The sequence below is a fragment of the Passer domesticus genome, chromosome 9 (genome assembly GCF_036417665.1).
Source record: "Passer domesticus isolate bPasDom1 chromosome 9, bPasDom1.hap1, whole genome shotgun sequence".
Lineage (NCBI taxonomy): Eukaryota > Metazoa > Chordata > Aves > Passeriformes > Passeridae > Passer > Passer domesticus.
In genome coordinates this window covers 36,556,913-36,582,313 of record NC_087482.1, presented here as the reverse complement: position 1 = coordinate 36,582,313, position 25,401 = coordinate 36,556,913, and the positions used below count along the sequence as shown (strand labels likewise).

Sequence of the window (25,401 nt, the reverse complement as noted above, 5' to 3'; positions counted from 1 at the left end):
GTGGCCGTGTGTCTGGGAGGCAGGAGTGCACTGAAACCCAGAGACACAGAGATCCCAGTGAGGTGAAAAAGAGTGTCCTTTGGTCCCAGTCACTGTGCTGAACTCCAAGACATGTTTACACTCAGGTTTTGATCCATGTATTTTTGAACTGTTGGTGCATTGCTAACGGTAAAACTCTAAGTTGAGAATTTGGTAACAGCAGACTTTTAACCACAAAGTGAAGCACAGAGGGGTTTTTGTTGTACTGGAAACACAAGTGGACAAGTGCAAGTGCCACTGCAGCCTGAGCAATGTGTGGTGTCACTGTGCTCCTTGCTGTCCCCAGGTATGGCCAGATGACTGCAGGGAGCTACTGCTACATTGGGCCTCAGGGAATAGTCCATGGGACCGTGGTAAGGACCTGAGGAAAGCTCTCTCAGCACCTGTGGGCGCTGGCTATGGGAGTGGGTTGGATTGTTGTGAGAGGAACTGCTTCTACTAAAGAAATTCTTATTGCCTGCTCCATAAAGAATTTTTTTTCACTTATATATGTCTTATCCAGAACACAGACTTGAAGGGATTTCCAATCAAGGTCTCAATCTGATTTCATATTCAGCTATAATATCTGAAGTATTAATTGATGTGTTATAGAAAAACATTTTCTTGGCTGTTTTCCTTAGCTGTCCTTTGCAGCCACCCTTAAGTCTCTCTATCTCAATAGCAGTGTGTTGGGAATCACTGATTATTTTATTTTGTGGTGAGAGAAATAAGTATAATGAGGACAGATGGTTTCACAACGTCATTTTGAAACATATTTCCTTCCTAAAGGATTAAAGTGTTTAGTGGTGCTGATGACCCTGGAGTTTCAAAGTCTGTTTGCTAAAGGGACAGAAGATGTTTAAATTTCAGGACTCCAGCGGGAAAGGCTGCTGGTGATGGGTGTGTTTGTTGTGTGCAGCTCACGGTGCTGAACGCAGGCCGGCGGTACCTGAGGGCAGAGGACCTGTCTGGGAAGGTGTTTGTCACCTCTGGCCTCGGGGGGATGAGCGGGGCCCAGGCCAAGGCTGCAGTCATTGCTGGCTGCGTGGGGATCATTGCAGAGGTGAGAGCAGCGCTGTTGTTCTGTCATTCACGTGAGTCACAACCCCATTCTTCTGATCTGACAGGTTCCTGAAGTAACCCTGGCAAGCCAAACTCAGAAAATATACTATTTTCTAAGATATGTCTCTTTTTTCCATTACTGAACATTTTTCAGTGCTTTTCCACTCTCTATTCATTTGCTCATTGGATCAGACTGCAAGGATAGGGACTTACAATTGCCTCACAAATGATGCTGTCAGATGAGCCATTCCCAGTGTTTGAACTACCCTCATTTCATGTGTGATAAAGTGTAATCTCCACAGCCAATTCCCATGAGAACTGCATTCTCTTATGCCAAAAATAGTCTATGTTAAGAATGTGTTAGTTATGTTATTTAACTTTGATTAACCTTTCCAGCCTCCAGCACCCTTATCAGATGCAATAGGAAGTACCCATTAAAAATGTTGGCATTGTTCACTCATCAAGATGGGTACTAATGAAGGTGCTTGATGTTGTGATTCCTTGAAGTCAGTGGGACTTTTTAAGTTGACTTCTGAGGTTAATCACAAGCACTTATGAGAATCACAGTTTTTAAGCAATGAAGGTGAGTTCAGCTGAGAGAAAAAGCTGATGTGGGAGAAGTTCTGTAGTACCATTTTCCTTGTTCCCAATGCTCTCCCACGGTGTGTCTTTGTAGAGAGTCTGTGGGAAATTTCTCTGTTCCTAACATGCTAAAATATCCAGTTATTTCTTCCCATAAACAAAGAGAATCTAATAATGATTTGTGATTGGAAGACTGCTAATGCCCATGCAATTAGCATAGTGGATGACAGGATCCCCTGGATCCACAGATATCCTTAAGTATCATCTAATGCAGAACACAAAAATCATCATTTGGTAAAGTATATGTGCCTGCATGTCTTGAGTGACTTACATTTTCACACAAAAAGGTAGCACTAGGTTTTCCCAATACCTGCCCTTCTCAGTTCTTAGGCTTATCCTAGGATTCTGTTGTAGCAGCCAGATGGAAGGAGGAGTGCACAAACACTGCAACAACTTTTAGGAGAGATTGTTGCTCTGCAATTCTGTGAAAATGGTAGTTATAGTCCCTAGTTGTTACAGATAAGTAAGGCTTTATAAAAGAGAGGTCTTGTAAAATCATGGCAGTTAGATTGGCTAAGTAAGACAAAGACTATGGGAAAGACACTCAGCTGAATTAGGGGTAGAAAAGTTATGTCACCATCATGTATTCACATTGTGGTTTGTGGTGGTTGAATTATGTTAATTATGATTAAAAGTATGTAACTGAGATCTGGCTCATGGCTTTAAAAGGCCAGGTTTTTGGGAAGTGTCTCTCCTTTGCACCTGCCAGGGGACCCTGTGTTACTTCTGACCCTCACCTCCCATTTAGTGATATTGACAATGCAGAAACATTAAACTTTCCATGCATTTCTTTCCTCATGACTGGCTTTGGTTTCAATACACTGGAGAAACCTTCTCGGATGAGCAGATCCAAGGCTGACCAAAATGCACTGGGTTTTTCTGCACATCTGTATGTGGTGGCTCCTGCTACTCCTCACAAGGGATTTTTGAGAGCTAAGCCCCAGTCAGAGCTGACTGGAGGGGCAGCTTGGCCTTCTCAGCTAAAGTAATTTACAGACATTTAGCTGGGAAACCTCTGCTGTGGGCATGCCACACTGCAGTGGAAAGAATATCACAGTCTGATCTATTTTAGTTACAATTAAACTTCAAAACATAGTGGGTCAGACTGCCCACGTCATGTGCTGGAACCCTGGCTGCTCTGGCTGCCCCAGGCCTTTCATGGAAGGCTTGGGATTCATCAGCTTTACAGGAAGGGTGCAAAGATTGTTTTGTTAGCATCTGGGTTTGGCATGTATTGGAGATCTCATCAGGCACTCCCTGCAGATAAATTAAATTTATTCAATTTACTATTGAATAAATTATTAATGAATAAATTATCTTTATTCAGTCTTCTGTCATCGTGGTCTTTCAAATGCTGGAATACAAAGGCAAGATTTCAGTGAATGCCATTCACAGCCATCCTTTGTCCTTTTCATCTCTATGGCTGCAGATGATTTTGTTCAGGGGACTGAATTTGGCCTGGTTTTTATCTCCTGTGAGATGATCCTTGTCGGAAATGAGTCTCAGGAGCACATGTGGATAGCTATATATATGTACATATTATTTATTTAAGGAACTATTTATGCAAATGACACTGAATTGTGCAAGAGGTCATTTTGTCAGCCAGGGCTTCCGAAGCTCCGACAGAAGGGATTAGTGCTGCAAGTATTTTACCTCTCCTGTTTGACAGGAAGCTGATTGTAATTTTATGAAATAATTGTGTGGAGGGCCAGATATCTCCTCTGAGCTGCACTGGGCTCTCTGGGGCAACATTAGCTCATCCTCTTTATGCAGTTTTTTAAATTACTGAGATGCTGATCCAAAAATGAGCATATTTTTGAAAGTGTGGTTCAAAGGAAGCCAGTTTTCTTGATCCAGCAAGTCTGTGAAAGACTAGGAATGTCAGAGGGAGCTAAAGTAAAATATGTAGGATGTGGTAACATTTAAATAGATCTGATCTGTGTTATGTGGGGATTTAAATGAACCCAATTCCTGTAATTCATACAGACCACTTAATATTGTTCCTCCTGTGCTGATTTAAATATCTCAGAAGAAGCTGTCCCCCATGGCACCTGACTTTATTGAATAATTCCATTGGCAGTGACACTGTTATTATCATAATCTGGGGTTTGGGAAGGATATTTCATTACTGATGTGAAAAATGATGGATGGTGTCCCATGCTAAGAATAATTGGGAAAGAAAAGGTTTCCTGGTGTTCAAGCAACTCCTGAATACAAAATTTATTTAATTTACATATTAATACCTTCTTAATGAGAAAGAATTAAAATAATGGGGCAAGATTATAGAGAAGTACAAAAATGCTTTAATGAAATACTAGAAGATGCCCAGGTTATGTATTGTCATGCACACACATCACTGTGGGGGATTTAAATCTGTTGCTACCACAGAATATGGGTTTAAATTAATTTTGCCTCTTGCCTTATGCCACTGATAGCTCATTATAAATGTATTAATGATGTGCAAGCTTGTACATTGGACATATGGAATTTGTGCCAAAGCCTCCATCGTTTGTCCATCCATTTATATTTTTATCCAGCTGTCTCTTAGGCACACACAGAAGCTGAGCCTAGAAGAGAGTGCAGATCTGGGATTCAGCTTGTTTGGAGCTTCAAAGTTCAAGCAAGAGGGAATTAAGACACAGTTTAGTTTTACTCTGTGCTATTTTTCAGTGGCATTAGGCAGCTGGGACAAAAAATACTTTCCATTTTTCTTTCCATATTTGGTTGAGGTTTTCAAGTGTCCAAGAACACAAGTGAGGGTTAATTTTATTCAGCAAACCATGGCTTCATCTTGGGCAACCTGGAAGAAATGTCTCTCTGGGCTGATCAATGAAAATAGTTTCTTAATTATTAAAAAATATTATTTTCACAAAAAATAGCTAGATTTCAAAAATAAATTTGAAGCATTTTTGCCTTTTAACATAATCATGAAAAGAAACAATAGGAATACTTAATGCTTATATTACCTCTTATACAATTTCAATGATAAATTTTAATTCATAAAATATTTTGAGAAGTGATGTATCAAAAAATTCTATTTCTTGCTTTGAGCCTGGAGTGAAAGATAACAGAAAGCTTAAAAAAATCAGGGGTGAAAAATAAGCATTTAAGCAACAGTTATACATAAATCTGTAACTTTACTATATATATGTATAACTGTAGGTAATAGTAGGGCTATTACCTTTACTTTTTGTTACTTTTTCCTCCAGGATGAAAAACTAAAGGTAAAAATGACTGCACAGGGGAAACAGGAGTTTTAAGACCTCTGCTATTTCTCTTAGGTTGATGAAGCAGCACTTCTGAAACGCCACAAGCAGGGGTGGCTGATGGAAATCTCTAACAACCTGGACCACTGCATTGCTCGCCTTAGGTATGAATTGTAACCTGACCCTGAGTTTAACTCTGCTTCCTAACCCTGCACTCACACCTTTCTGCACTGTGCCATTGTGGTCTGCACATAGCAGGGGTGGAGGGACACCTCTTCTCATTCCAGGTCTGCTTTGGCATGTGAATTCAACTTCTCCAGCTGCAGCAATCTTTATTAGTGACTACTAATGCTTCACATCATGTGTGCATGTTAAACATGTCTTCATTTAGTTTCATGAATATGCATGGAGCAATTACAACTAATGTTACACTTGCAGCATCACTCAAGCTTCATGGAATCCGTGATTAATAATTATGTAAATGTTGAAATATCTGTTTCTGAGATAAGTGTTGAAAGCAACATACAGGCTTTTTATTTCTGGGTTTGATTCTCTGTGTGATTTCAAGATAGAACAAGGTGCATTTTCTTCAACCAATCTTTTTATTATTTTCTAGAGAAGCAAGAAAGAATAAAATTGCCCTCAGTTTGGGTTATCATGGGAATGTGGTAGACCTGTGGTAAGTAGTAAGAGTGGATAATGAGTACATTAATGCTCTGGCTTTTTGGTTAATGTAGAATTAGTTCCCAAACTTGAAAGAGACATTAAATACAGTGCTGAGTACATTACTCTAGATGCTCATGAAAATGTGCTGTCTGAAGGGAGATCCTCACCCTTGTGTTCACTTGCTGTCCTCCCTAGGGAGAGGTTGGTGCATGAGCTGGACACAACAGGAGAGCTGCTGGTGGACCTGGGCTCTGACCAGACCTCCTGCCACAACCCATTCAACGGGGGGTACTACCCAGTGCAGCTCAGCTTTGAGGAGGGAAAGCAGCTGCTCTCCTCCAACCCAGGGAAGTTCCGGACACTGGTACAGGAGAGGTGAAGGTTTTGATCTTTCATCCTACTAACCTTTGGGTTTAGGTAAATTGGGCAGTTTGGGCCAAGGTAGAGGCCAGAACAGTGATGTTCTGGTTTTCAGTTTTTTCTCTGCTTGCTTTGTGAACTACTTAAACTGTTCTGCAGTTTTTGTGCAAGCTGGTTTTGGTTATCAGCCTCCATCCCCAGAGCTGGCTGTGCTGCTGGATTGAAAGATGTGAGTGACACCTCTTTGCTATTTAGTGAAGTTTCCTCAATGAGTGTAAATCACTTCAGGCTTTGGGGATAACAGGTGCTATAGAGACAGAAAGTATCTCAATTTATATCTCAATTTATGTCATGGGTTTATGTCTGAATCTGTCTAGGGTCTTTCCTTTCCCTCTGTCTCCTCCTACTCCCATGCCTTTGGTTAGTTAATGATATTATCCTTTTTCATATTTCATCAAGAATAATTGTTTCCTTCTTTATTTCAGTCTGAAGAGGCATGTGGCTGCTATTAACAAACTAGCTGATAAGGGCATGTTTTTCTGGGATTATGGGAATGCTTTTCTCTTGGAGGCTCAGAGAGCTGGTGAGTAGATCCTGGAGTTGCAGGTGGAGATGAGGACAATCCTGCATGCATCTTCCCAGCTGTGTATGTTAACTAGGATAGGGTTGGCCACTATAATTCTAATCTTCAGTCCCTCTTTATCTCTTGTTTTTTAAGACCCCTGGCCCGCCCTGGCTGAGATACAACTTTCATAGGATCTTGTGTGCAGTCTGATTTTGCATTTTATAGTTTTCCTCCATCAAGTGACTGACTATTAAAATTCTTTTATAGGTGCTGATGTTGCAAAAAAAGGAGCAAATAAGACAGAATTTCGATATCCTTCCTATGTTCAGCACATCATGGGGTATGTTGGGCAGAGATGGGAATATGCTGTAAAGTACCTTGTGACTCCCTCTGCTCAGAGGGAGGGTACTACAGAGATTAGTGTAGACTGACAGTGATTTGCTATGATTAATGATCAGTAGGAAAATTGCTCTCACAAGTGTTATGCTAGAGTTAGTGTAGGCTAGCCATTGTCAAATCAACACTCATTACTCCTTTAAGTGAGTAGCTACATTTCATCTTTGCATGCCTTTTCCCTAAGCAGCTCTGCTCAAGAAGAGCCAGGTCACAGCCTCAAACTGTGACTAGAGGCAATTTCACTTCTAGGTGCTAAAAGCTGAGGGCTTGTCTCTTCACAGCAGTAGAGATCAATTCCAAATCATCCAAGCCTTTTATGTGCCCTGAAGTTAAAAGTGTGTTGGGAACAGGAAACTCTTCTGCCCGTGTCACCAGCTGTGCCTCTTACCCACACTGTACATGCTGCTTGCAGAAACAGCTGAGCTCAGGAGATCTGTTGAGGGGCTGGATTTATAGCTTTTTCCTCTGACTCATGCTTAGCTTGCCTATGCCATGTGAACAAGAGCCTGGGCATAGAGCAAGGCCCCAACCAGATTAGATCTCTTCTTCCGGCCCTCAAGTGAAGCGTGTCCCACTATTGTATGTAAACAATGTGGACAGCAAATGAGTCTGGACTCAGGCACTCGGTCAGAACCTGCCCTTGTCTGACAGTGCAGATGCACTCAGGGTTAGCCTGGGTTAAGGACACAAAGACCAGGCAGCAGGGAGAGTATATTTGATGAAACACAAGAAAAACTGCAATTCATCTGATGATGCACTTGATTGAACTGTCCAGCGTGACTATCAAAATTCTGGCCTGACTATTCTTTTATATACCAATGGATGGCTGAATGAAACAGCACTGTTTAATTTCTCAGTTAATGGTCCTTGATGCTTCTGTTTAGATTAGTGCACTGAAAATGTTTCAAATTCTTCTGTCCCTAGCTAATGAAAGAAAAAGCACTGCTAGCAGCCAGGATAAATAAGGAAAGAATTTCAACTATCTCTTAATGAAACATGTTCTCTTCCCAGGGACATTTTTTCCCTGGGATTTGGGCCATTCCGCTGGGTTTGTACCTCAGGTGACCCACGGGACCTTGCTACAACTGACTCCATTGCCATGTCAGTGCTGGAGGACTCCATCCGCCAGGGAGGTGAGGCATCATCCTTCCTAGGGGATTTGGAGAGAAAAGGAAACCCAGAGTCGAAATGTGTGTTATCTTTTGGCTGAAAACATGGAAAGCAGGGTCTTCCAGGTTCCCTCTACACATGAAGTCTTGCTGTTGTCTAGTAGGAGTGTAGCCTGTAGGTAAAATATAAAACCACCAGGGATGTTGATCCCAAAGCAATTCTGGCTAAGAGCTTTTCTATCTGTTGCAAGTATTTTTAAACTTTTTTGCCTTGAAACTTTAAGGCAATCAGTTTCTTTCACCATCAGGTCTCCACGAGTAATTTAAGGAGTCAAATTGTTTTACCCCTGTCTCACAGGCAAATGAAGCATGAAAATCTAGGGAGGCTTTTGAGGTTAGCAAGGAAATCACTGACAGGAAACCCAGGTTTCCTGGGTGTGGTGCTCCATCCAGTGTCATTTTTTTGTGACTACAATTTTGAGATCTTTTTTGTCATTTGTTAATAGATTGACAGCTATTTCTACTGACAGGTGGAACCAGTGTGGAACACCTGCATGGCTCTGTGTGCTACTCTAGGACCCAGGAATTGCACCCTTCCACGTCCCTGAAACTGAGCTATTACTGATATCCCCTGCTTATGAACAGGAAGTGAGACAAAGCTAATTTTGTGTCTGCAAACATTAATCCTGGTGTCCCAGGATGGAGAGGAAGACCCTACCCCTTTCCCTTTCTTTGTCTACCTTTGCAGTTACCACAGAGCAGGCTCAAAGCTTTGTCACTGTCCCCAAGCACTGAAGTCCTCAGCCCTTCTGTTTTGAGCACCAAAGTTTGTGTTTTCCAGAATCAACACATAATCCTTGAATTCTGAGGAATTCTTCCAGATCAAAAGGAAATGGATCAGAAACCCAAACCATATTTTGTGAATGAGAGCTTAGTTTTTCCCTGGTAATATTGAAATATTTGTTGCTTTTTTCATCAAGGACATTGAAATACAAATAGAAATGCAAAAATTTTGAATGGTCTCCTGTTTGTTCAGGAATGATCAGCACTGGGAGAACCCTGGGTATTATTTTTGTAAAAGATATACCATGTTCAGATCTCTCATTTGGAATAAAACTACTCTTGTCTTCCTATGATGTAAGGCTGGTGTCCAGCCTCCTTTTCTTCCCAAGAGGTGAATTATTGGTACAGTGGGTCTGACCTTGCAAGGCCCTTGGTTCTGTCTATTTTCCTGATCTTTCCTTAAGAGTCATTTTCAAGAAATAGCACCAGAGCATGAGTTGTGTTTAATGCAAAACCAGCTGCAGTAACCCAGAAGTGCCTGCTCTGTTCTGAGGATATTGAAACTTTCATGTTTTTAAGCCTGGTCCCTTGGCTTTGTTGAAGGGAGGATGAAATCCATTGCTGTACTGCTGGATCTGTCCAGATATCTGCAGTAATTTTTCTGCCATGTACTGCAGATTCCACAAATCTTCTCTCAGGACTGAACCATTTTGTGACCTTTGGATGGTTTGCATTGCAAGACTGGGAAATGAATCAGCTACTCTGTGTACAGGAGTATGTGGGTGTTTATATAGATGTAATGTAAAGCTGGGGAGAGAAGTCTCTTGCACAAACAAAAAGCATTGAACTACTGCATGTATATTCTTAATTTAAATGAAAAAAAATTACATATAAAAAATCCCAACAGGTGAAAACAGGTTTAAAGGCAAGGCTATTATTTGAGGCTATAGTTCTTAAATTTGGCTATAGTTGTTAAATTTGACAGGAAAATGGGAATTTGATTCATAGAGAAAGAAAAACAGAATTTGATCAGAAAATAAGCAGCCATTCCTGCATATATATTCTTGAATAATCCACTTGCAGTTGACTTTCTATGAAGACTGGGTTTGGACCAAATTTTAGGGTCTGGATAGCCTCACACACATACATATCTGAAATCTGAGCCTACCTTTGAAATTTATGAAAGAATCTGTTCTAAAAACTGAGTGAAAACTCCACAAAGCTGAACTCTGTTGCATTCCAAGTCTAAACTTTTAACTTGACTTTAAGTCTGCTGTTAACCATTCTTCTTTTGTGGAGATGAATTTCTTTCAGAGTTTGTGAGATTTATGTCATTTTATTATCTGCTTCTACTTTTAAGCTACCTGAGCTTTTAGGAGGGCATTGCATGGGAGATGCAGCACTGATGATTGGGGTGTAACTTGGATTTAGGACCTCTGTGGTAGTTTGAAGTCTGAGCTGATGTATAAGGATGTAAATCTCTCTAAGGGATCCAGTCTCTGTGTTCCTTGGGACAATTTCTCCAGGTACACAATGCTTTTCAGTAGATTTTACACCCTAGGTGTGTACAAGGGCCTATGAAATACCAGAAGCAATACAGTTGCTTGCCTGACTTGAAAACACATTCCTGTTGGGATGGGAAAATGGAAAGTGGAGGCAGCAGTTTAGCAAATGAGATAGATGGAGGTACTATAAAGTTTTTCTAAAAAAAAATTGGTGAGAATTCTTTTCCAATTGCAGGAAATTAAATAGAAGGGAGTATTTCTCACTTCCCCAGGGATAACTGATGAAATCCAACTGTTTACTGGAGCTGACTGGAAGGGACAGATGTGCTGTGCTGAGATAGGTCCTTGTAGCCAGTATTCTTATCTGGCTTCTCTTCTGTAGATCTTTTCCTCTGTAAGATCTTTTTTGTGAGTCTGTGCACTGTGAAGCATGAAATATGCTGTGTTTTCTGATAGAGCTTATAAAAGTGATAGAAAGGAACCCATTCTCTGTTGTTTCAGCTTTGTTTTGTTGGGTTTTTTTAGAGATATTCCAATGAACTCCCATTACATATCTATAGTAACCTAAGTGAACAGTGCCCATTACCTTCCAGAGGCTGCTTCCTTAGAGCTGCTGAGTGGCAGCACAATCCCATTAGGACAGCACTAGCAGCTGTTTCATCTTTCACTCCCTGCAAAGTGAAGTGCTGACATGTTAATCCTCGCTGCAGAGTTTAGAAGCTATCACTTGAAGCCAGCCCCTTGAGCACTGACAGGTCTCTTTAGGATCATAAAAGCTCTTGGTATGGAAGGTCTGCCTCTGCAGGAATGAGCAAATTTTTCATTTCCCTTAAACAATGTGTTTAACGCAGGTTCAATGTGAGCTTCTTACAGTGCAGCAGCAGTAGTCCAAGCACTCTTCTCAGGGACAATTTCAACTTAGCAGTGTGCAGTTTCTCCAGCTTGACTTTGAAACATAAGTTATCTGAATGTTATAATTTGCCATGAAAAGGGGTGAGAGCTGGAAAGCAACAGAGAACATCCTGCCTTGGCACCTGCAGAGATGATTGCCTTGAAGCTGCAGTGCATGAGCAGGTCACTGTGCTGTCACTGCTGCTGAGCCCTGGTAGCTGAGTGTGACACTCAGGGCAAGGCAATGTGACACAGCTCAGCCCACAGAGAAAGAGCTTACAGACAGTAACTTCAGGCACTGTAACCCCATCTGAGCTGTAAAACCTCCTAAATGATGGCAGCAAAACACCTCTGTCCCATTACTTACCCCTTATCCCTTTTGTGACTCACTCACTACAGATGGTGCTGTGCCTTTGCAGGCAGCTGATTGTGCTGAGGTCACCATGTATCTGATATGTGCCATATTTCACTGTCTTTCACTTGAAATATATTCTTTTTCCTTTTTAGTTGGCTGATTGAAATGGAATGAGACTGATATAAATGAAAGAGAAACTGGAGAATGCTAACATTATATATAAATTGTCTTCTTAGGTAACATATACATCTAAACAAGGAGTAGGGTGGATTTATGCATAAAGTAACCACTGCATAATAAGTTTTCCTGTGCAGTTTTTGTCCCATAGAAATGTGAGGCAACAAACATTTTCGTTGGATAAAAGACCTCAGTTTTATCTTGGTACAAAAACACCCAAGGACCACGTTGTACAGAATAACTGCTGTGCTGTAAATCTGCATCCCAGATATGGTGTCCCATTGGTGTAACTTATCCTCAAGTGTGTGTTGTGAGCTGCTTTTGAGAATTTCTGTCTGCCTCAAATGAGTTATTCACTGCATAGTACAAGACTGGATTGCAGTACCCAATACCATGGAGTTTGATAAAATGACTAATTTAGCAAAGGTTAATAATAGGTTGACAGTAAAACAGGTGACCAAAAAAGGACAGTAGATGTAAATCATATTTCATTTTAATTTAGTTGGCTGAAGATCCAAATGGGAGTTACCATTCCAACTGTCCCCTGAGTGGCATCTTTTACCTTTCTCCAAATACATGATGCAGTTGCTGCATCAGCTGCACAGAGAACTTTATACAGCATTTCCTATATGCATGCTTGTATCTGAGAGTAGAATGTGACTCCCTAGCGCTGCCAGATGAATTAAAGTAAATTTAGAACACATTGCATTAATTTTCAAGCTGTATTTTTTCTTGTTTTCCCTTGCAAGTGAGCACATCTGTGAAGCAGCAGTACCATGACAACATCCGCTGGATTCGGGAAGCTGGCAGGCACAGCTTGGTGAGTGCACAACCTCCTGCAGCAGATGTGGCTGCTCCTGGTCCTGAATGCAGTTCTTGAATGCTGGGGTGAAAAGCAGGGATGGACAGGAAGGAAAACACAGTCTGTAGCTCTTGGGGCTGACAATTGGAACCCTTCTCTTCACAGCAGGATTTTAGGTTGAGCTGAAGCAGCTCTTCCCCTTCACTTCCTCATCAGAAATGTTAAAATAATCCAGCAATATCTACTGTTGTATCTGGAGTGAAACATACCTGTGATTCACCCTCCAAGCTGTAACCATCTTTCTTTCACAATGCTATTCAAAATATTCCTCCATAACCCTTTCCAAAACAGGAGATAGGGCTGAGGAGCTGCCATCCTTCTGCCCTGAGGGAAGCAGGACACCAGTGGATCATCCTTTGTTTTCCCTTTCGGGCAGGCTCTCCCTGTGAAGCCAACAAGGGATGCTGTAGAGCTCATCTGTGCTTTCCTAATCTGGAAGCACAGCAGAGCTGTGCAGGACAGATGTTCTTTGCTATGTTTCTCTTCTCTTCCAGCCCACCATCACCAGTTCCAAACCTCTGCTTCTCAGCTGTTGGTAAGGGATTTGTTGATAGGGGGATTAGAGCCTAGCAATCAGGTTAAGTTTAAAAGTGGAATTTACTGGACAGTAGCAGCTGAATACAGAAATACATCTCATGGATTGTGTGAGTGAAGATAAAACTAAGTTCAAAGAGGGATTTTAATTTATTTTTTTTTTTTCTGGAAGCTGGATGTCGGTGAAGAAATAATCTTCACTTTCTTCTGTGGAAGGGAAGGGGTCACTCCTGTGACTCCATTCATCTGGGGCCTGAAGATAAGCCAGTGGCAGAGAACCTTATCCCTCTGTCATTTTTCTTTTCCAGGTCGTTGGCTCTCAAGCCAGAATCTTATATTCTGATCAGAAGGGTCGTGTGTCTATAGCCGTGGCTATTAATCGAGCCATTTCTGAAGGAAAGATTAAGGTTTGTCTCTCTTGTCTTGATCTGCTCTGCTAATTGTGTTTAATATCTGAGACTGGGGAGGCAGGTGGGAAAGGAGAAAGCTTCAAGCACTGAGAGCAGAAGTGCCTGTTATTTACATGGGGCCAGTTTGTGTTAGAGCTCAGTCCTCTCTGCCTGCCATCAGGATTGTGCCCTGTCACAGGAGAGAGGTGGGTTTAGAAACTCTGAAATTTTGTTTCATGATGAGACTGTCTCATTTTCTGTTTGGGCACCTACAATCCAACACATCATTCTGTGATCTGCAGAGAGCACAAAGCAGGGATTGTAACTCCTTAGTAGGGCCTCAAATGTTAAGACTTAAGACAGAATTGAATTGAGCAGGTAATAGTCCTTAGTAGCAGTGTCAGTCTGAAGGATTCCACTGTCTTGTCCTTGGCTTTTTCCAGGCTCCAGTGGTCCTCAGCAGAGATCACCACGATGTGAGTGGGACTGACAGCCCTTTCAGGGAAACATCCAACATTTATGATGGATCAGCCTTTTGTGCAGGTCAGTGGAACAGCTGAGGTTTGTCTGCCTGGGCCAACAAGGAAAAGGCTTTAAAACAGAAATAGCGGGTTTTTTATGCAACATTTTTTAAATGTTTGTGTTGAAAAAACACCCTTTAATCCAAATTAATCAGATTTCCTGAGAAGCTTTGTGGGATTTAACAACACACACACACGAATGTGGAGCTGATTACATAGGAGAGGTCCTGAACACTGCTGGAAATTCCATGAAAATGCACCAGATGTATCTGAATACAAATGGAGAGGAGTCTCAGAGGATTGTATCTTCTGTTTGATTTTAATTTGGAATTTCGCTGTTTCAAACAGGTGAACTGATTACAGCCATATTTCCTTGGAATCCACAAGATCAAAGTCAGGTCTATGATAATATTTTGCTTAAAGCAAAGGTGTTCACAGCTGTTTTCATTCCTTTGCCTGAGGACTCAAGAAAATAGTCTGGAGTTTCTGAAAGGAACTTTTCTGGTCATGGGGAAATATTGATAGTAAAGGCATAAGAACAAAAGCCAGGCCTTGCTGCTTACTTAAAGTGTGACTGTAGCCAAATAATGTAGATTTTCTCTACAAAAGGAGCCTTTAAATCTGCACAAATGACCTGAGCTAACCAGACTCTATTTTTCAGTTTGCTAAACCATCTTTTAGAGAAATAAACCCAAGAAATATCAGGTTGGAGACCTGAAAAAATGGATAAAGCATTAAGCACTTTTTAACCCTAAATTTTCCTCAATTTTCCATCTGTAAAGTGGAAATTAGGGTAATAGCTTTAGCCCCGTGGTGTTTCTCTATGTCTGAAAATCACAAAGAGGTGTGAGATTGGAAGATCTGCTGCTGCAGAAGGAGAAATTATGATACAAGAAGCTGAGCATATTGAATTACTTCCATTATGGGATTTCATAATAGAACCAAATTATGGCTCAATTTCAAGGAGAAAAGTTCCCTGTTAACTGGATTTCCTGGTGAAATGAGGCTTTTAACTGTGTCCATCAGTGCCACTTCAACACTTTTTGAGCATGTTGGCTAGTTCTAATAGAGCAATAGACAGATGTCTTGAATAATGTTTGTTTCTGACAAGCTGAGAGAAAATGGTGCAGCTGCACAAGGAACAGAAATTCAAAGTAATGTCTCCATCTTAGCAACACAAGTAATCATCAGGCAGAAGATGATTACCCGCAGAAGAGGGCAATAGGAACAAGGCTTGCTAAACCCCATTGCTTATTACGCTTTGTGGTTTTCTTTGCATTTTGTGATTTATGTGATCCATGTGCCTTCTTCAAGGGCTTATCTAAATCCTGTTGGCCACTGATATCACTGTCTTTAGAACCAGGCCTAAATCTGTTTTACCAGATGAGCCTCTGGAGGCAATAAAAGAACACCATAGTCTTCCTCTCTCCTGTCTATCCTGTTGTTCTAACACAACTTTTGAGCTGGGGAAATTTGCTCCTCTTTAACACACAGAACATTTCCAGAATGTTTGTTTGTCTCATTTTGTTTTAAAGTGCCTCACCTGATGGGCCATTGCTGCCCTGGAAGTGTATTTCAGCACAGACATTTGCAGCCAGTTATTGCAATGTTAGTTCACTCCTTGTCCAAGCTCCACTCTTATCAGGCTAGTGGCTGAGGAGAAAATCTGTACATTATAGAAGATGGTGATTCAGATCTCTCGTATTCAATCTTGACAGCACTGTAATTATGATAATTGCATTCTTAAAGTGACATAATGTCAGATAAAAGGTGCCATAATGGGGCTTTTGAAAAGGTTTAACATAGATTAGCACTCATTTTTCCATCAGGCACATAACTCTGGCTCTGCAGATGTGGCTGGTTGGGATAAAATTGTTTTTCCTCTTATTTCCTCTTATTTTTCCTGTTAAAAAAGATGGCAGATTGTCATGGTTTGACCGAATTATGAACCGAATCTTTCCTGAATTAAATCTGGATGTTTTCAGTAAATTTTATTCTTGTCCCCTGTGTGCACCTCTTTCCACCTCTCTGGGTATATGCTTTAGCACAAGTTGCAGTAAACATACTGCAATTAAATTACAGAAAATATATAGTAAAAATTCTAGTGAACAATTCAGTGGAAACCATGCATTAATCATATTATATTTGTTTGCTAAATTATATTTCTTTGGGGTTTTTTTCTAGACAAACCTTCTTAGCGGTTTCAGCAGTTCCTGTTCAGGGTAAAATTCTCACATGTTCAGAGAATTGGGGTGGATATAATTTTCATCCCAACTTTGTCCCCAAAATGCAACTCCCTAGCTTTAGGATGGCTTTCTGCACAGGGCTGAAGTAACTCTGCACTCTAATCTGAAAATATATCAAACTTCAGAGAACTGCAAGGTGTGTAGTGTTCCAGGTGTCCTGCCCATTTTACACACACATGGATGTTCTTCCATGACTGAGGTACCCCAGAGGAGTGCATTGTATTTCTCTCCATCCTGAAGAAGTATCTCAGAGCTGAGGAGTGGCAGGTCCTTCAGCTGCCTGTGTTGGAGCACAAATGCAGGAATCACCAGCACCCTATAACCCTCAGTGTAAAACTGGCATTTGTTTCCTCCAAAGTCAGGGCAGAGTAGGAGACAAATCTCTCTTGCCTGTTCCTCCCAGGACTGAGATGTTGAGTGTGTGTCACATTCACATTTTGTGAAACATCCCTTCACCCAGGATTTTTCTCTTGGGAAGCTGAGAAGCCTTGGAGAAAAAGGAAAACAATTATCTGATTTGCTTCTCCTGTGTTTTGCTCCTTTGGAATGCGGTTGGAGATTGTTTACCCACAGGTGATTGTTTCACTGGTTTTTGCTGTGAGTTGTTTTGACTCAATGGCCAGTTGGGGCCAAGCTGTATCAGGACTCTGGAGAGAGTAATGAGTTTTCATTATTATCTTTTTAGCATTCTATAAGCATCCTTTCTATATTCTTTAGCATAGTTTAGTTTAGTATTCTTTTATATAATATAGTATCATAAAATAATAAATTAGCCTTCTGAGAACATGGAGTCAGATTCATCATTCCTTCCTGCCACGAGGGTCCCCACAAATACAACAAGTATGTGTCTCTGAGAGAAGCTGTGACTAAAACCTGCCTCCAACTCTGCCTTCCCACAGCTGTGAAGGTGCTGGTGGAAGGAGGGAGCAGCACAACACAAAAATGAGTGTGGTCCATGAGTAGTAATGCCTGTGCTCTCCTCCCAGACATGGCAGTGCAGAACTTCGTGGGAGACTCGTTCAGAGGAGCCACCTGGGTCGCGCTGCACAACGGGGGTGGAGTCGGCTGGTGAGAGCTTGTTTGTGTTCCTAAAGCTGGGCTCTGAATCCTGCTCCTACTGCTGTGTGTGGGGAGGAGAGACAGAACTGCTGAAAAGATGTGTAGCAACAGAGGGGAACTGTGTTGGGATGGCGGGAAGGATGGGTTTGGAATCAAGGAATGAAAGGACAAATTATAAAGCAAAGTATGGTGTTGCATGACTCTTTTTCTAATTAATGCTTATACGTCCAGAAAAAGTGTTTTGAACACTGGCCACAGCACAGTTTGAAGAACTTAATTTGATGAACAAGGACAATCTGCTGTGGTCTGTTTGAACAGATCCTGCTTCCAGCATTGTCTTCACACATGCACAGCCAGAGTGTCAGTGGATGGATTATGTTCAGGTCTCCTCTCAAGCTGTATTTAAACCTGTGACCTTAGGACCCCAACAGAAATGCTCCTGTGCTGCAGTGCATGAGGGGTTGTTGAGACAAACCAGCTCAGGTGCCAGCAAATCCCCCAGATTTTTCTCTCCCTGCTCATGCCTGGGTAGAGACCACAGCCAAGTAAGGACTGAACAAACACCTCCTTCACTTGACATGCAGAACTAAGAGAATTGCCTAGACTGAAAAGCAGAGTGAAAGAAATATTCTGTATGGAGATGGAAACTAATCTCCATCTGCCACTGAAAGGCTGCCTGGATTGGCAGAGCTGCAGGAAGTGGGAAAGCCTGGCCACACTGCAGTCTTTAGTTCTGGTTTGTACTTTCCAGCATACTCCAGCCAAGCCTCTCCCATTTTACAGTCGTGTCTTCATTTGGTGGTATCAGCAACCCTCTGTAAAATACTGCGGTGAACCCTCATACTTCCCTGTTTCAAACAGTGCTGGAATATGCCAAAAACAGTGAGCCAAAGAACTTGTAGCAGATGTTATCCTCAGAGACATTTTATAATTAATTGTTATTCATCTGGATGAGCTGATTCTAGAAAATATCCCTTCAGGTCAGCTGAAGAACTCCCTTGCTGTACTCTTAATTGCTTAGATTTCTGTGGCATAACTTCTGCACAGAAGGGTGCAAGAGAACAAAACTGAACCATGGGAAAAGAAAACTTTTAGAGGACTTAAGCACATGGAGTGAAGATTTTGCCTCTGCTGATTTCAGTGATAAGGACCCACAGCCAGGATTTCATTCACAATTTCCATAATTATGAATGGAAAACACATACCAGCATGTCTCCCTACTGTGGTCATCTCAATCTGAGGCTCCAGAAGTAGCAACAGACAAGTTCTGTCTTAATTTCCTCAGCTGAGTTTAACCTTTTAAAATATCTGCTGCTTATGAAATACAAACAAAGAAAATAACTTTTCCCAACATGTTGTGCAAAGTATTTGGGATATTTTTGTGATAATTATAATTATTAGAATTGCTAAAATAATTGCTTATGCCACGAATTTCTGTACATTGAAGATGCTTAATTCAAAGGATACAAATTATCCTATTCCTTTCTTAGTCTCTCTAAGGCTGATCCTTCCAGGACACTTTTAGCCCTCTCTGCCATTCAAATACAGCTTAGCTCAATGGTGAGACTGCCCTTAGCTCTAGGAAACTGGCCCTGAACCACACTGCAATTTCAGTTTACTGTTTCAGTTACTGTTTTAGTTGTTCTGTAACTGGAGTTACATCATTTAAAAAGAAACTTTGCCACAAGGCAGAGGAGATTTATGCTGTAATTTATGTAATGCATCAGAAAATTAGAGTGTGTCTATTCACTGAAATCAAAATATTTCTGGAAAAACAGGGTTTGGTTCTCCTTTTTGTCATATTCTATGGCTGCTTGGGGGCTTGTGATTGCAGAACAGTATTTGCTTGCCTTGTTCTTGGAGCAGCACAGCCCTCTGTGATTAAATTACTGTGCCTCAGTGAAGAATGCAGGGCCTGAAAATTCGTTGTGTGTCTGCAGAGCCTCCACAAGCTCCCAGGCTGAGGCTCAGCTGTGTGACCATGTCGTGTCACAGAATGCCCTGGACTGGAGAGCCCCAAAGCCAGGCCAGGCAGGTGGCTCTGCCTGGCTTAGCTGAGGTGGCACCACCCTGGCAGGGGAAAGGCTGCACCCCTCTGCCTTCTGAGGAGACAGAGGAGTAATTTAAAGGTGGCAAAAGAAGAAAAACAATCCCCAGCCATTAAAAATTGCTTTCTTTGTCTGGAAAAGATAGATGCTTTTAAGTTTTTGACCCTGTTTTGCTTTTTCTCTGGAGCACTAAAAATCCACCTGACTTTGCCATAAAAAAATTTTTACATCTTTGATAAACTCTTTTTGTCATCAGATGATTTGGAAATGTGAAAGTGAAAGTTATATATATCTATAAACAAAAATACATGTGATTAGAGTGAAATCCAGTTGTCATTGGCAAAGTTCTGCCCTGGGAATTCAGAAATGGGTAATTGCACTGTGTTTAGCTGCCAGTCCTTCCTGCAGAGGCTGGGCTTGCCTGGAACTGCTGGCAGATCTGCTGTGTCTTCCTGTTGAGACTACACAAGTGCCTTTAACATGCTTTATTTTCTGTTACAGCCTTGTGGGACAAACAAGAAAGGCAGGATTAATATTTATTTAGCTGGAATCTGCATCACATGTACTCTGGGAGAGACTTAAGATTAACATAGTCTTGACTATAATTGCAGCAAATGATTGTTATTAATTTTTGCTGCCTGTTTTTCTGCAGCAGAATGTATATTAGCAGAGAGCCTGGATAACCTGTAGTAACAAAAAGGCAGAAGCAATTTAAGAATCCATCTGCACTGTCGACAGTGTGACATCTTGATTGTGAGAGAGGCCTTGTTTCCTTTGATCATCTTAGGAGGAGACATCTGGAAATTATAGGAGGTAGCTTAGGTCAAAATGCCACATGTTTCTTTAATTACCTGAAAATGTGACCCAATGCTAATGAAGGCAGAGAGAAGTTTTTCTAGAAAATCCATCATTACAAACATTGGCATTTAATGTAGGAGTGGTTTTAGGCAGTAGAACAGATCCTGGTGAGTGATTCTGATTTGCACTGGAGTAACTCCATGGAAATCAGTGGAAAGGCTTTAAATTTACCAAGTGCAAGCAGATCAGATGCTCCTTGTTCATGCCCAAGATTCAAAGGATGCTCTTTGGGATACTGTGGACAGGGAATTTTTGCCACTGAAGAAACATCATGTTCCTATATGGAATATCTTTATAAAACATGGTCCAGAGGTCTGGCTTTCTGTGGCTTTGGATTCTCACAGTAAAGAGTAGTGCTCCATTCTTTGGCCTCTGTACACAGGAGCAGCAGAATATGGTGGACTAGCTGGTCCTGGCACAATTACATTTGTTGTCATTCAGTCTGGTCCCCTCTTTTGGAGAGGACAGTAAAAATACGAGCTATTCAAAAAGTAGAATTTGCAAGAAATACAGATGGTTTGGCTGTTGGTGTTCATCCCCAGATGAGACTAAGAGCAGAACTAGTGAAAGACTTCACACAGTTAAAACATCCTGGGAATTAAATTTCAGGCTGAAAAGACCTGACAGTCCCAATCAAAAAGAATAATTTTATTTTGAAGAGTCAGATCTTACAATATTCAAACATCTCAGTTAACAATATGACTTTGTTTCAAATTTTCCAGTTAAAAAGTCTAATTCATTCAGTGATGTTCTGCTGTGAGAACTGTCACTTTCATGACAACTCTGCCTTTCACAGAAAATGCATTTGTAATAGTGAAATATCTGATAATGGCAAAGTGGAGGGAATTCAGAGAATGAATTTGATGTGATAATGAGGAGATCTGGAGCCCTGAGCTCCTTGCTGAGCTCTGTGATAGGGTCCTACTTAACACACAGGTGCTGTATGTGAGTAGTTGTAGAAATGCGATTAACATCACACGAGTAACAACATTCCATTGAAACTGAGAAAATGTGAGTTCTAGTTTCAGGAAGTAGATCTCAGGTTTGTGAGGCTCTAGTTTAGCCTCAATCCCCTATTTCTTCAGAAGCTCAAGTTACTGCTAGAAAATACACATTAAGAAAAAAATCCTTCCTGCACTGGAAGAGTCTCAACTCCTATCTGATTAATGGACATGTCTGATGTCGTTCTATGTAAATTTTGTAAACTTATATTAACTATAAAACTCAGAGGACAAAATCCTGCCTCCAGGGATTTCCATTAGTGTCTCATACCGTGTACTGTTGTGTGATATGCCCTGTCCCTCAGGTATGGTTGATGCTGAGCTCTAATGCCAGAACTCTCACAGATTTACAGCCAGATTAATCTCCCAGCTGCATTCACCACTATTCACCACAGGCCATGGAATGGGAGCTGGAGCAGGCCAGATTCTGAAGTCAGACAAGATGTTTTGCTCTACGTGTTTTCCCTGTCCTTTAAAACCAGACTGTTGTTTCTCCCAAGAATAATCTGTTCGTTTTAACATATTTCTGTTCTTCTTCTGCCAATAAGTCTGCTTCCTGAAAAGTTGGCACTGATGTCTTTAAACATCTCTGTATCTCATAGAAACTGAATAGAGTTTTGGAAATGATTGAGGCAGATGTGCATTAAGTGGTGGTTAACACTTTTTAATAAAATGCTTATGCTCTGTCATTTGTCCCAAGAGAATATAAATAGATCCATCTGCCTGCTGCTGTAAGCACACTGTCACCCTCACGATCCTGGCTAGATGGCAGCTGTAGTGCAGCACACATGCAGCTGAATCTTTAAAAACACCCTGAGACAGGTAAATCTCTGGCCCATCAGATTTGTTAACCTTTCTCCACCTGTTTTTAGAGCCAGTACACAGTGCAGGACTCAGGAGATACAAAGCAAGCTTAATTTTTGGTATCCCTGCTGGGAGCAGGTCCTGACTCCCAGCTGGGCATTACAAGAAAGGTGGACTAGGTTTGCTGCAGGTTAGGAAATTAGGCCTTTGATTGCTAAACACTTTTTCTTTTATCATAAGTATAAAACATCACTGATAGTCTCTTATTCAGAATAATTTCTGTATTCTCATCCCTCTTCTTGCAGTACAACTGAACAAATTCCATAAATTTTTTTGGTATTGGTTTGAATTTTTTTTTATTCTCTTACATTTTTTTAGGGGTGAAGTGATCAATGGGGGATTTGGCCTGGTTTTGGATGGGTCCAAGGAAGCTGAAGAACGAGCTAAGATGATGCTCAGTTGGGATGTTTCCAATGGAGTAAGCAAAACTCATATATGTATATTTTAATATTTTTTATTATTATTATTTGGGGAATCTTGCTTGTACACAGATCAAAACATAGAGTTTTGCTGATGGAAAAGGGGTTTATGATTTCTCTAGCTGTTGGTAGTATTTCATCCTTACATGCTGGCAGGGAATTTGGCTCTTTGATTTCATAGTTGAAAATGCATTGAAGTGACATTTTCCTTTTAAAATATTTATCCCACTACAAAAGCATTGACTCCTTAAATGATACTGTTATCCAAAGCTAATGCTAGTTTTACAGAGCTGGGATGGAGTGCGCAATTATTTTTAGTGAGGGAATTTTGTAAGTTTACCAGGTACCTGGCTCTGCCAGTGTTTATCTGTCCAATGTTATGCATGGAAAAGTACCACATCTACCCAAAATACTACTCATAAAAATGAATTATTACAAAAATTACTTGCAAAATCAGAAAGGAAACTAAAAACTGGCAGAGGGTTGAAAAATTGTCACGAGTTGAGTGCCAGGTTTTGCACAAATATGGTGCAAGGTGGGTGTGGCAAGAGAAATGTCAGATTTTTCACCCCTCCATTCTGTTGTCTGACAGGTCGCCAGGCGCTGCTGGTCGGGCAATGCCTTTGCTTATGAAACCATCTGCCAAGCAATGAAGGAAAATGGCACTCTGAGGGTGACTCTGCCTCACAAGGTGGTGGATGAGAACATCTTGGAGCAAGCCGTGAAACATTAGTGGTACTCCAAGTGCAACGTTGCTCCTGCAGATATATTTGAAGTTGCTTCCTTGATATCCTGTTTTGCTCTCTGGCCAAATGATAAAAGCCTTGCAAATGTCTGCTCCATGTGAGTTGGTTTTTTCCTCTCTAACTTATTAATAGGGCAAATCTGTTTATGTTTGTGACAGGTCCACCAGGAACAGTCTTTTCACCAACATATTTGGAACAATGTTTGCAATAAGAAACTGTCAATGATGGGAAAGGAATGGGATTTTTTTCCCTGAAAATTAAATGGAAAAAAAATCCCCCAACAACCAAACAGTCACAAAATATAAACTGTGTGTACAAAAGTAATTCTTAGCTGTCCTGTCTCATGCTAAGCATGGTCCTTGCACAGCACATGGGCTTCATTCTGACATGAACACAGTGGCAGCAGTCCCTTTCCCCTGTGGACTTGCTTTGGAATGCCACTCAACCTCCTGGCACTGCGTCCATCACCTCTTGGAACGGAAAGGGGTGTCACACACATAAACCTGCCTGTGATGCTGCAGAGAGGATGAGATGAGCTGCAGTCTCAGGACTGTGAAACTCTACCCCTGCTAGAGCCCACAGGTGAGCACGCTGCAGTTCTGCACTGCCTCTGCTGCTAAGAAAAGGGGAAGTGTTTATTTTGAATCGTGAGTTCTTTACTCTGTTCACGTACTGTGTCTCTCTCCAGATGAACAGCGAGAGTCTGGCATCTGCTTGAAACTGAGCCTTCTGTGAAGTGCAATCTGCAGTTGATAGGAATTGCTTTACATTATGGAAAAAACCCGCCCACATTGCCAATTCATATGACTGAGATGGGAGCAGTTGTCAGGCAGATTTGACAGCCTTTGCTTTGACATATGTTATGCATTACCTTATTAATAATCACAGTGGACTAGGTCCAAAGTTAGGATATTGGTATTGTATGAAACCACTCTAATCTTCATAGCCCAAAAACACTGGTGGTTCTTGCTTTGTAAAGAGGAACAACCAGAAAACACACTGGCTTTTCTTGTACTAAGGAGCTGTTCCACAGACTCAACTTAATTCTGAGTTGAAATTGCCCCACAGACAAGATGTTGAAGAAATATTTATCACAGATTCTTCACCTTTGTATTATTCAGTATGGGGTACCTGCCAGCATGTTCACTTTTACATCCCAGGCACAAAAGGAACCTTATTTTTGTCCTAGTAGCCTTGCTGCCCAGAGGACATAACCTTACAAGCATAGCCATGTTTAATATCATCCTGGGAGTTTATAACTGGGCTGCCTGTAGGGACTTACAGAACCCATATGGATGAGTCCTATAAACAGATACAAGATGAAATTCAGATGATGAAGTCCATTAAGGCAGCATGAGTTAAGGCAAAATGGGGTACAGGGAGGCAGTGAACTGGTCAGCAGTTGGTCTTATGTATGACTATTCACTACAGTTTATTTCAATGATGTGGTGTGTAGTTATATGTATATGTTTTAATCTACTTCGGTCTTTTAACAGCAAATCTCAAGCACCTAACAAATGTGAACTGGCTGAGGTTTACAGTACCTTTGGGAGGGCACAGGGAAACACTAACCTGTTGCTGTCAGTGATGAAATAGCAGGAGGTTTCCAGCACACAGAAACCATAAACAACCCCAGTGCAAAGTTCCCTTTCTGAGCCTTGCTGAGCCTCAGTTTATCTGTCCTCTACCTGTGTGCAGAGAAGCTGAGACTGTTAATAGGCTACTGTTGTGTGGGGGTGCTGATGTCATTTTTCGGTAGCTGACCTCACTGCTGGACAAAGCCAGTACAGGGAGAAGAGTTTTAAATCCATCCATCAGTAGGCATTGCATCAGATCTGATCTGGGCAGGGGCTGTACAAACAGTGAATTTCTGCAGCGCACTGAAGTCTCAAGCCTGCCAGGCTGAACCATCCTTCCTATGAATTTCAGCACCTTAACGCTTCCCTAAAATGCAGACACTTATCCTGACACTCTGCATGGTTGCAGGTGAAGGCAAGATCTTCTGACAGGTTTTACATCCTTCAGCCAGGGATGCACCTTTGTGTTAAGCAATAAACTCGGGTGCAGACCCATCTTTTCCTAGGAACATGAAGGAAGTTACTGCAAAGACCTCCACAGG

General features: G+C 41.3%; 1 protein-coding gene across 3 annotated transcripts in view; it reads left to right on the top strand.

The window, feature by feature from the left end:
* The window catches only part of UROC1 (urocanate hydratase 1), a 39,795-nt gene extending 16,421 nt beyond the window's left edge, over window positions 1-23,374 (top strand). For all 3 annotated transcript variants that reach the window (XM_064432741.1, XM_064432740.1, XM_064432742.1), the window contains 14 exons: window positions 326-392; window positions 938-1,081; window positions 5,004-5,092; window positions 5,545-5,607; window positions 5,790-5,969; window positions 6,440-6,537; window positions 6,787-6,859; window positions 7,927-8,048; window positions 12,485-12,555; window positions 13,440-13,538; window positions 13,964-14,063; window positions 17,274-17,355; window positions 22,436-22,535; window positions 23,129-23,374. In XM_064432741.1, coding sequence (XP_064288811.1) covers window positions 326-392; window positions 938-1,081; window positions 5,004-5,092; window positions 5,545-5,607; window positions 5,790-5,969; window positions 6,440-6,537; window positions 6,787-6,859; window positions 7,927-8,048; window positions 12,485-12,555; window positions 13,440-13,538; window positions 13,964-14,063; window positions 17,274-17,355; window positions 22,436-22,535; window positions 23,129-23,269 — 1,429 coding nt within the window. In that variant the 3' untranslated portion in view covers window positions 23,270-23,374. The remainder of the gene's footprint in view (window positions 1-325; window positions 393-937; window positions 1,082-5,003; window positions 5,093-5,544; window positions 5,608-5,789; window positions 5,970-6,439; window positions 6,538-6,786; window positions 6,860-7,926; window positions 8,049-12,484; window positions 12,556-13,439; window positions 13,539-13,963; window positions 14,064-17,273; window positions 17,356-22,435; window positions 22,536-23,128) is intronic.
* The last annotated feature ends 2,027 nt before the right edge of the window (window positions 23,375-25,401 follow it).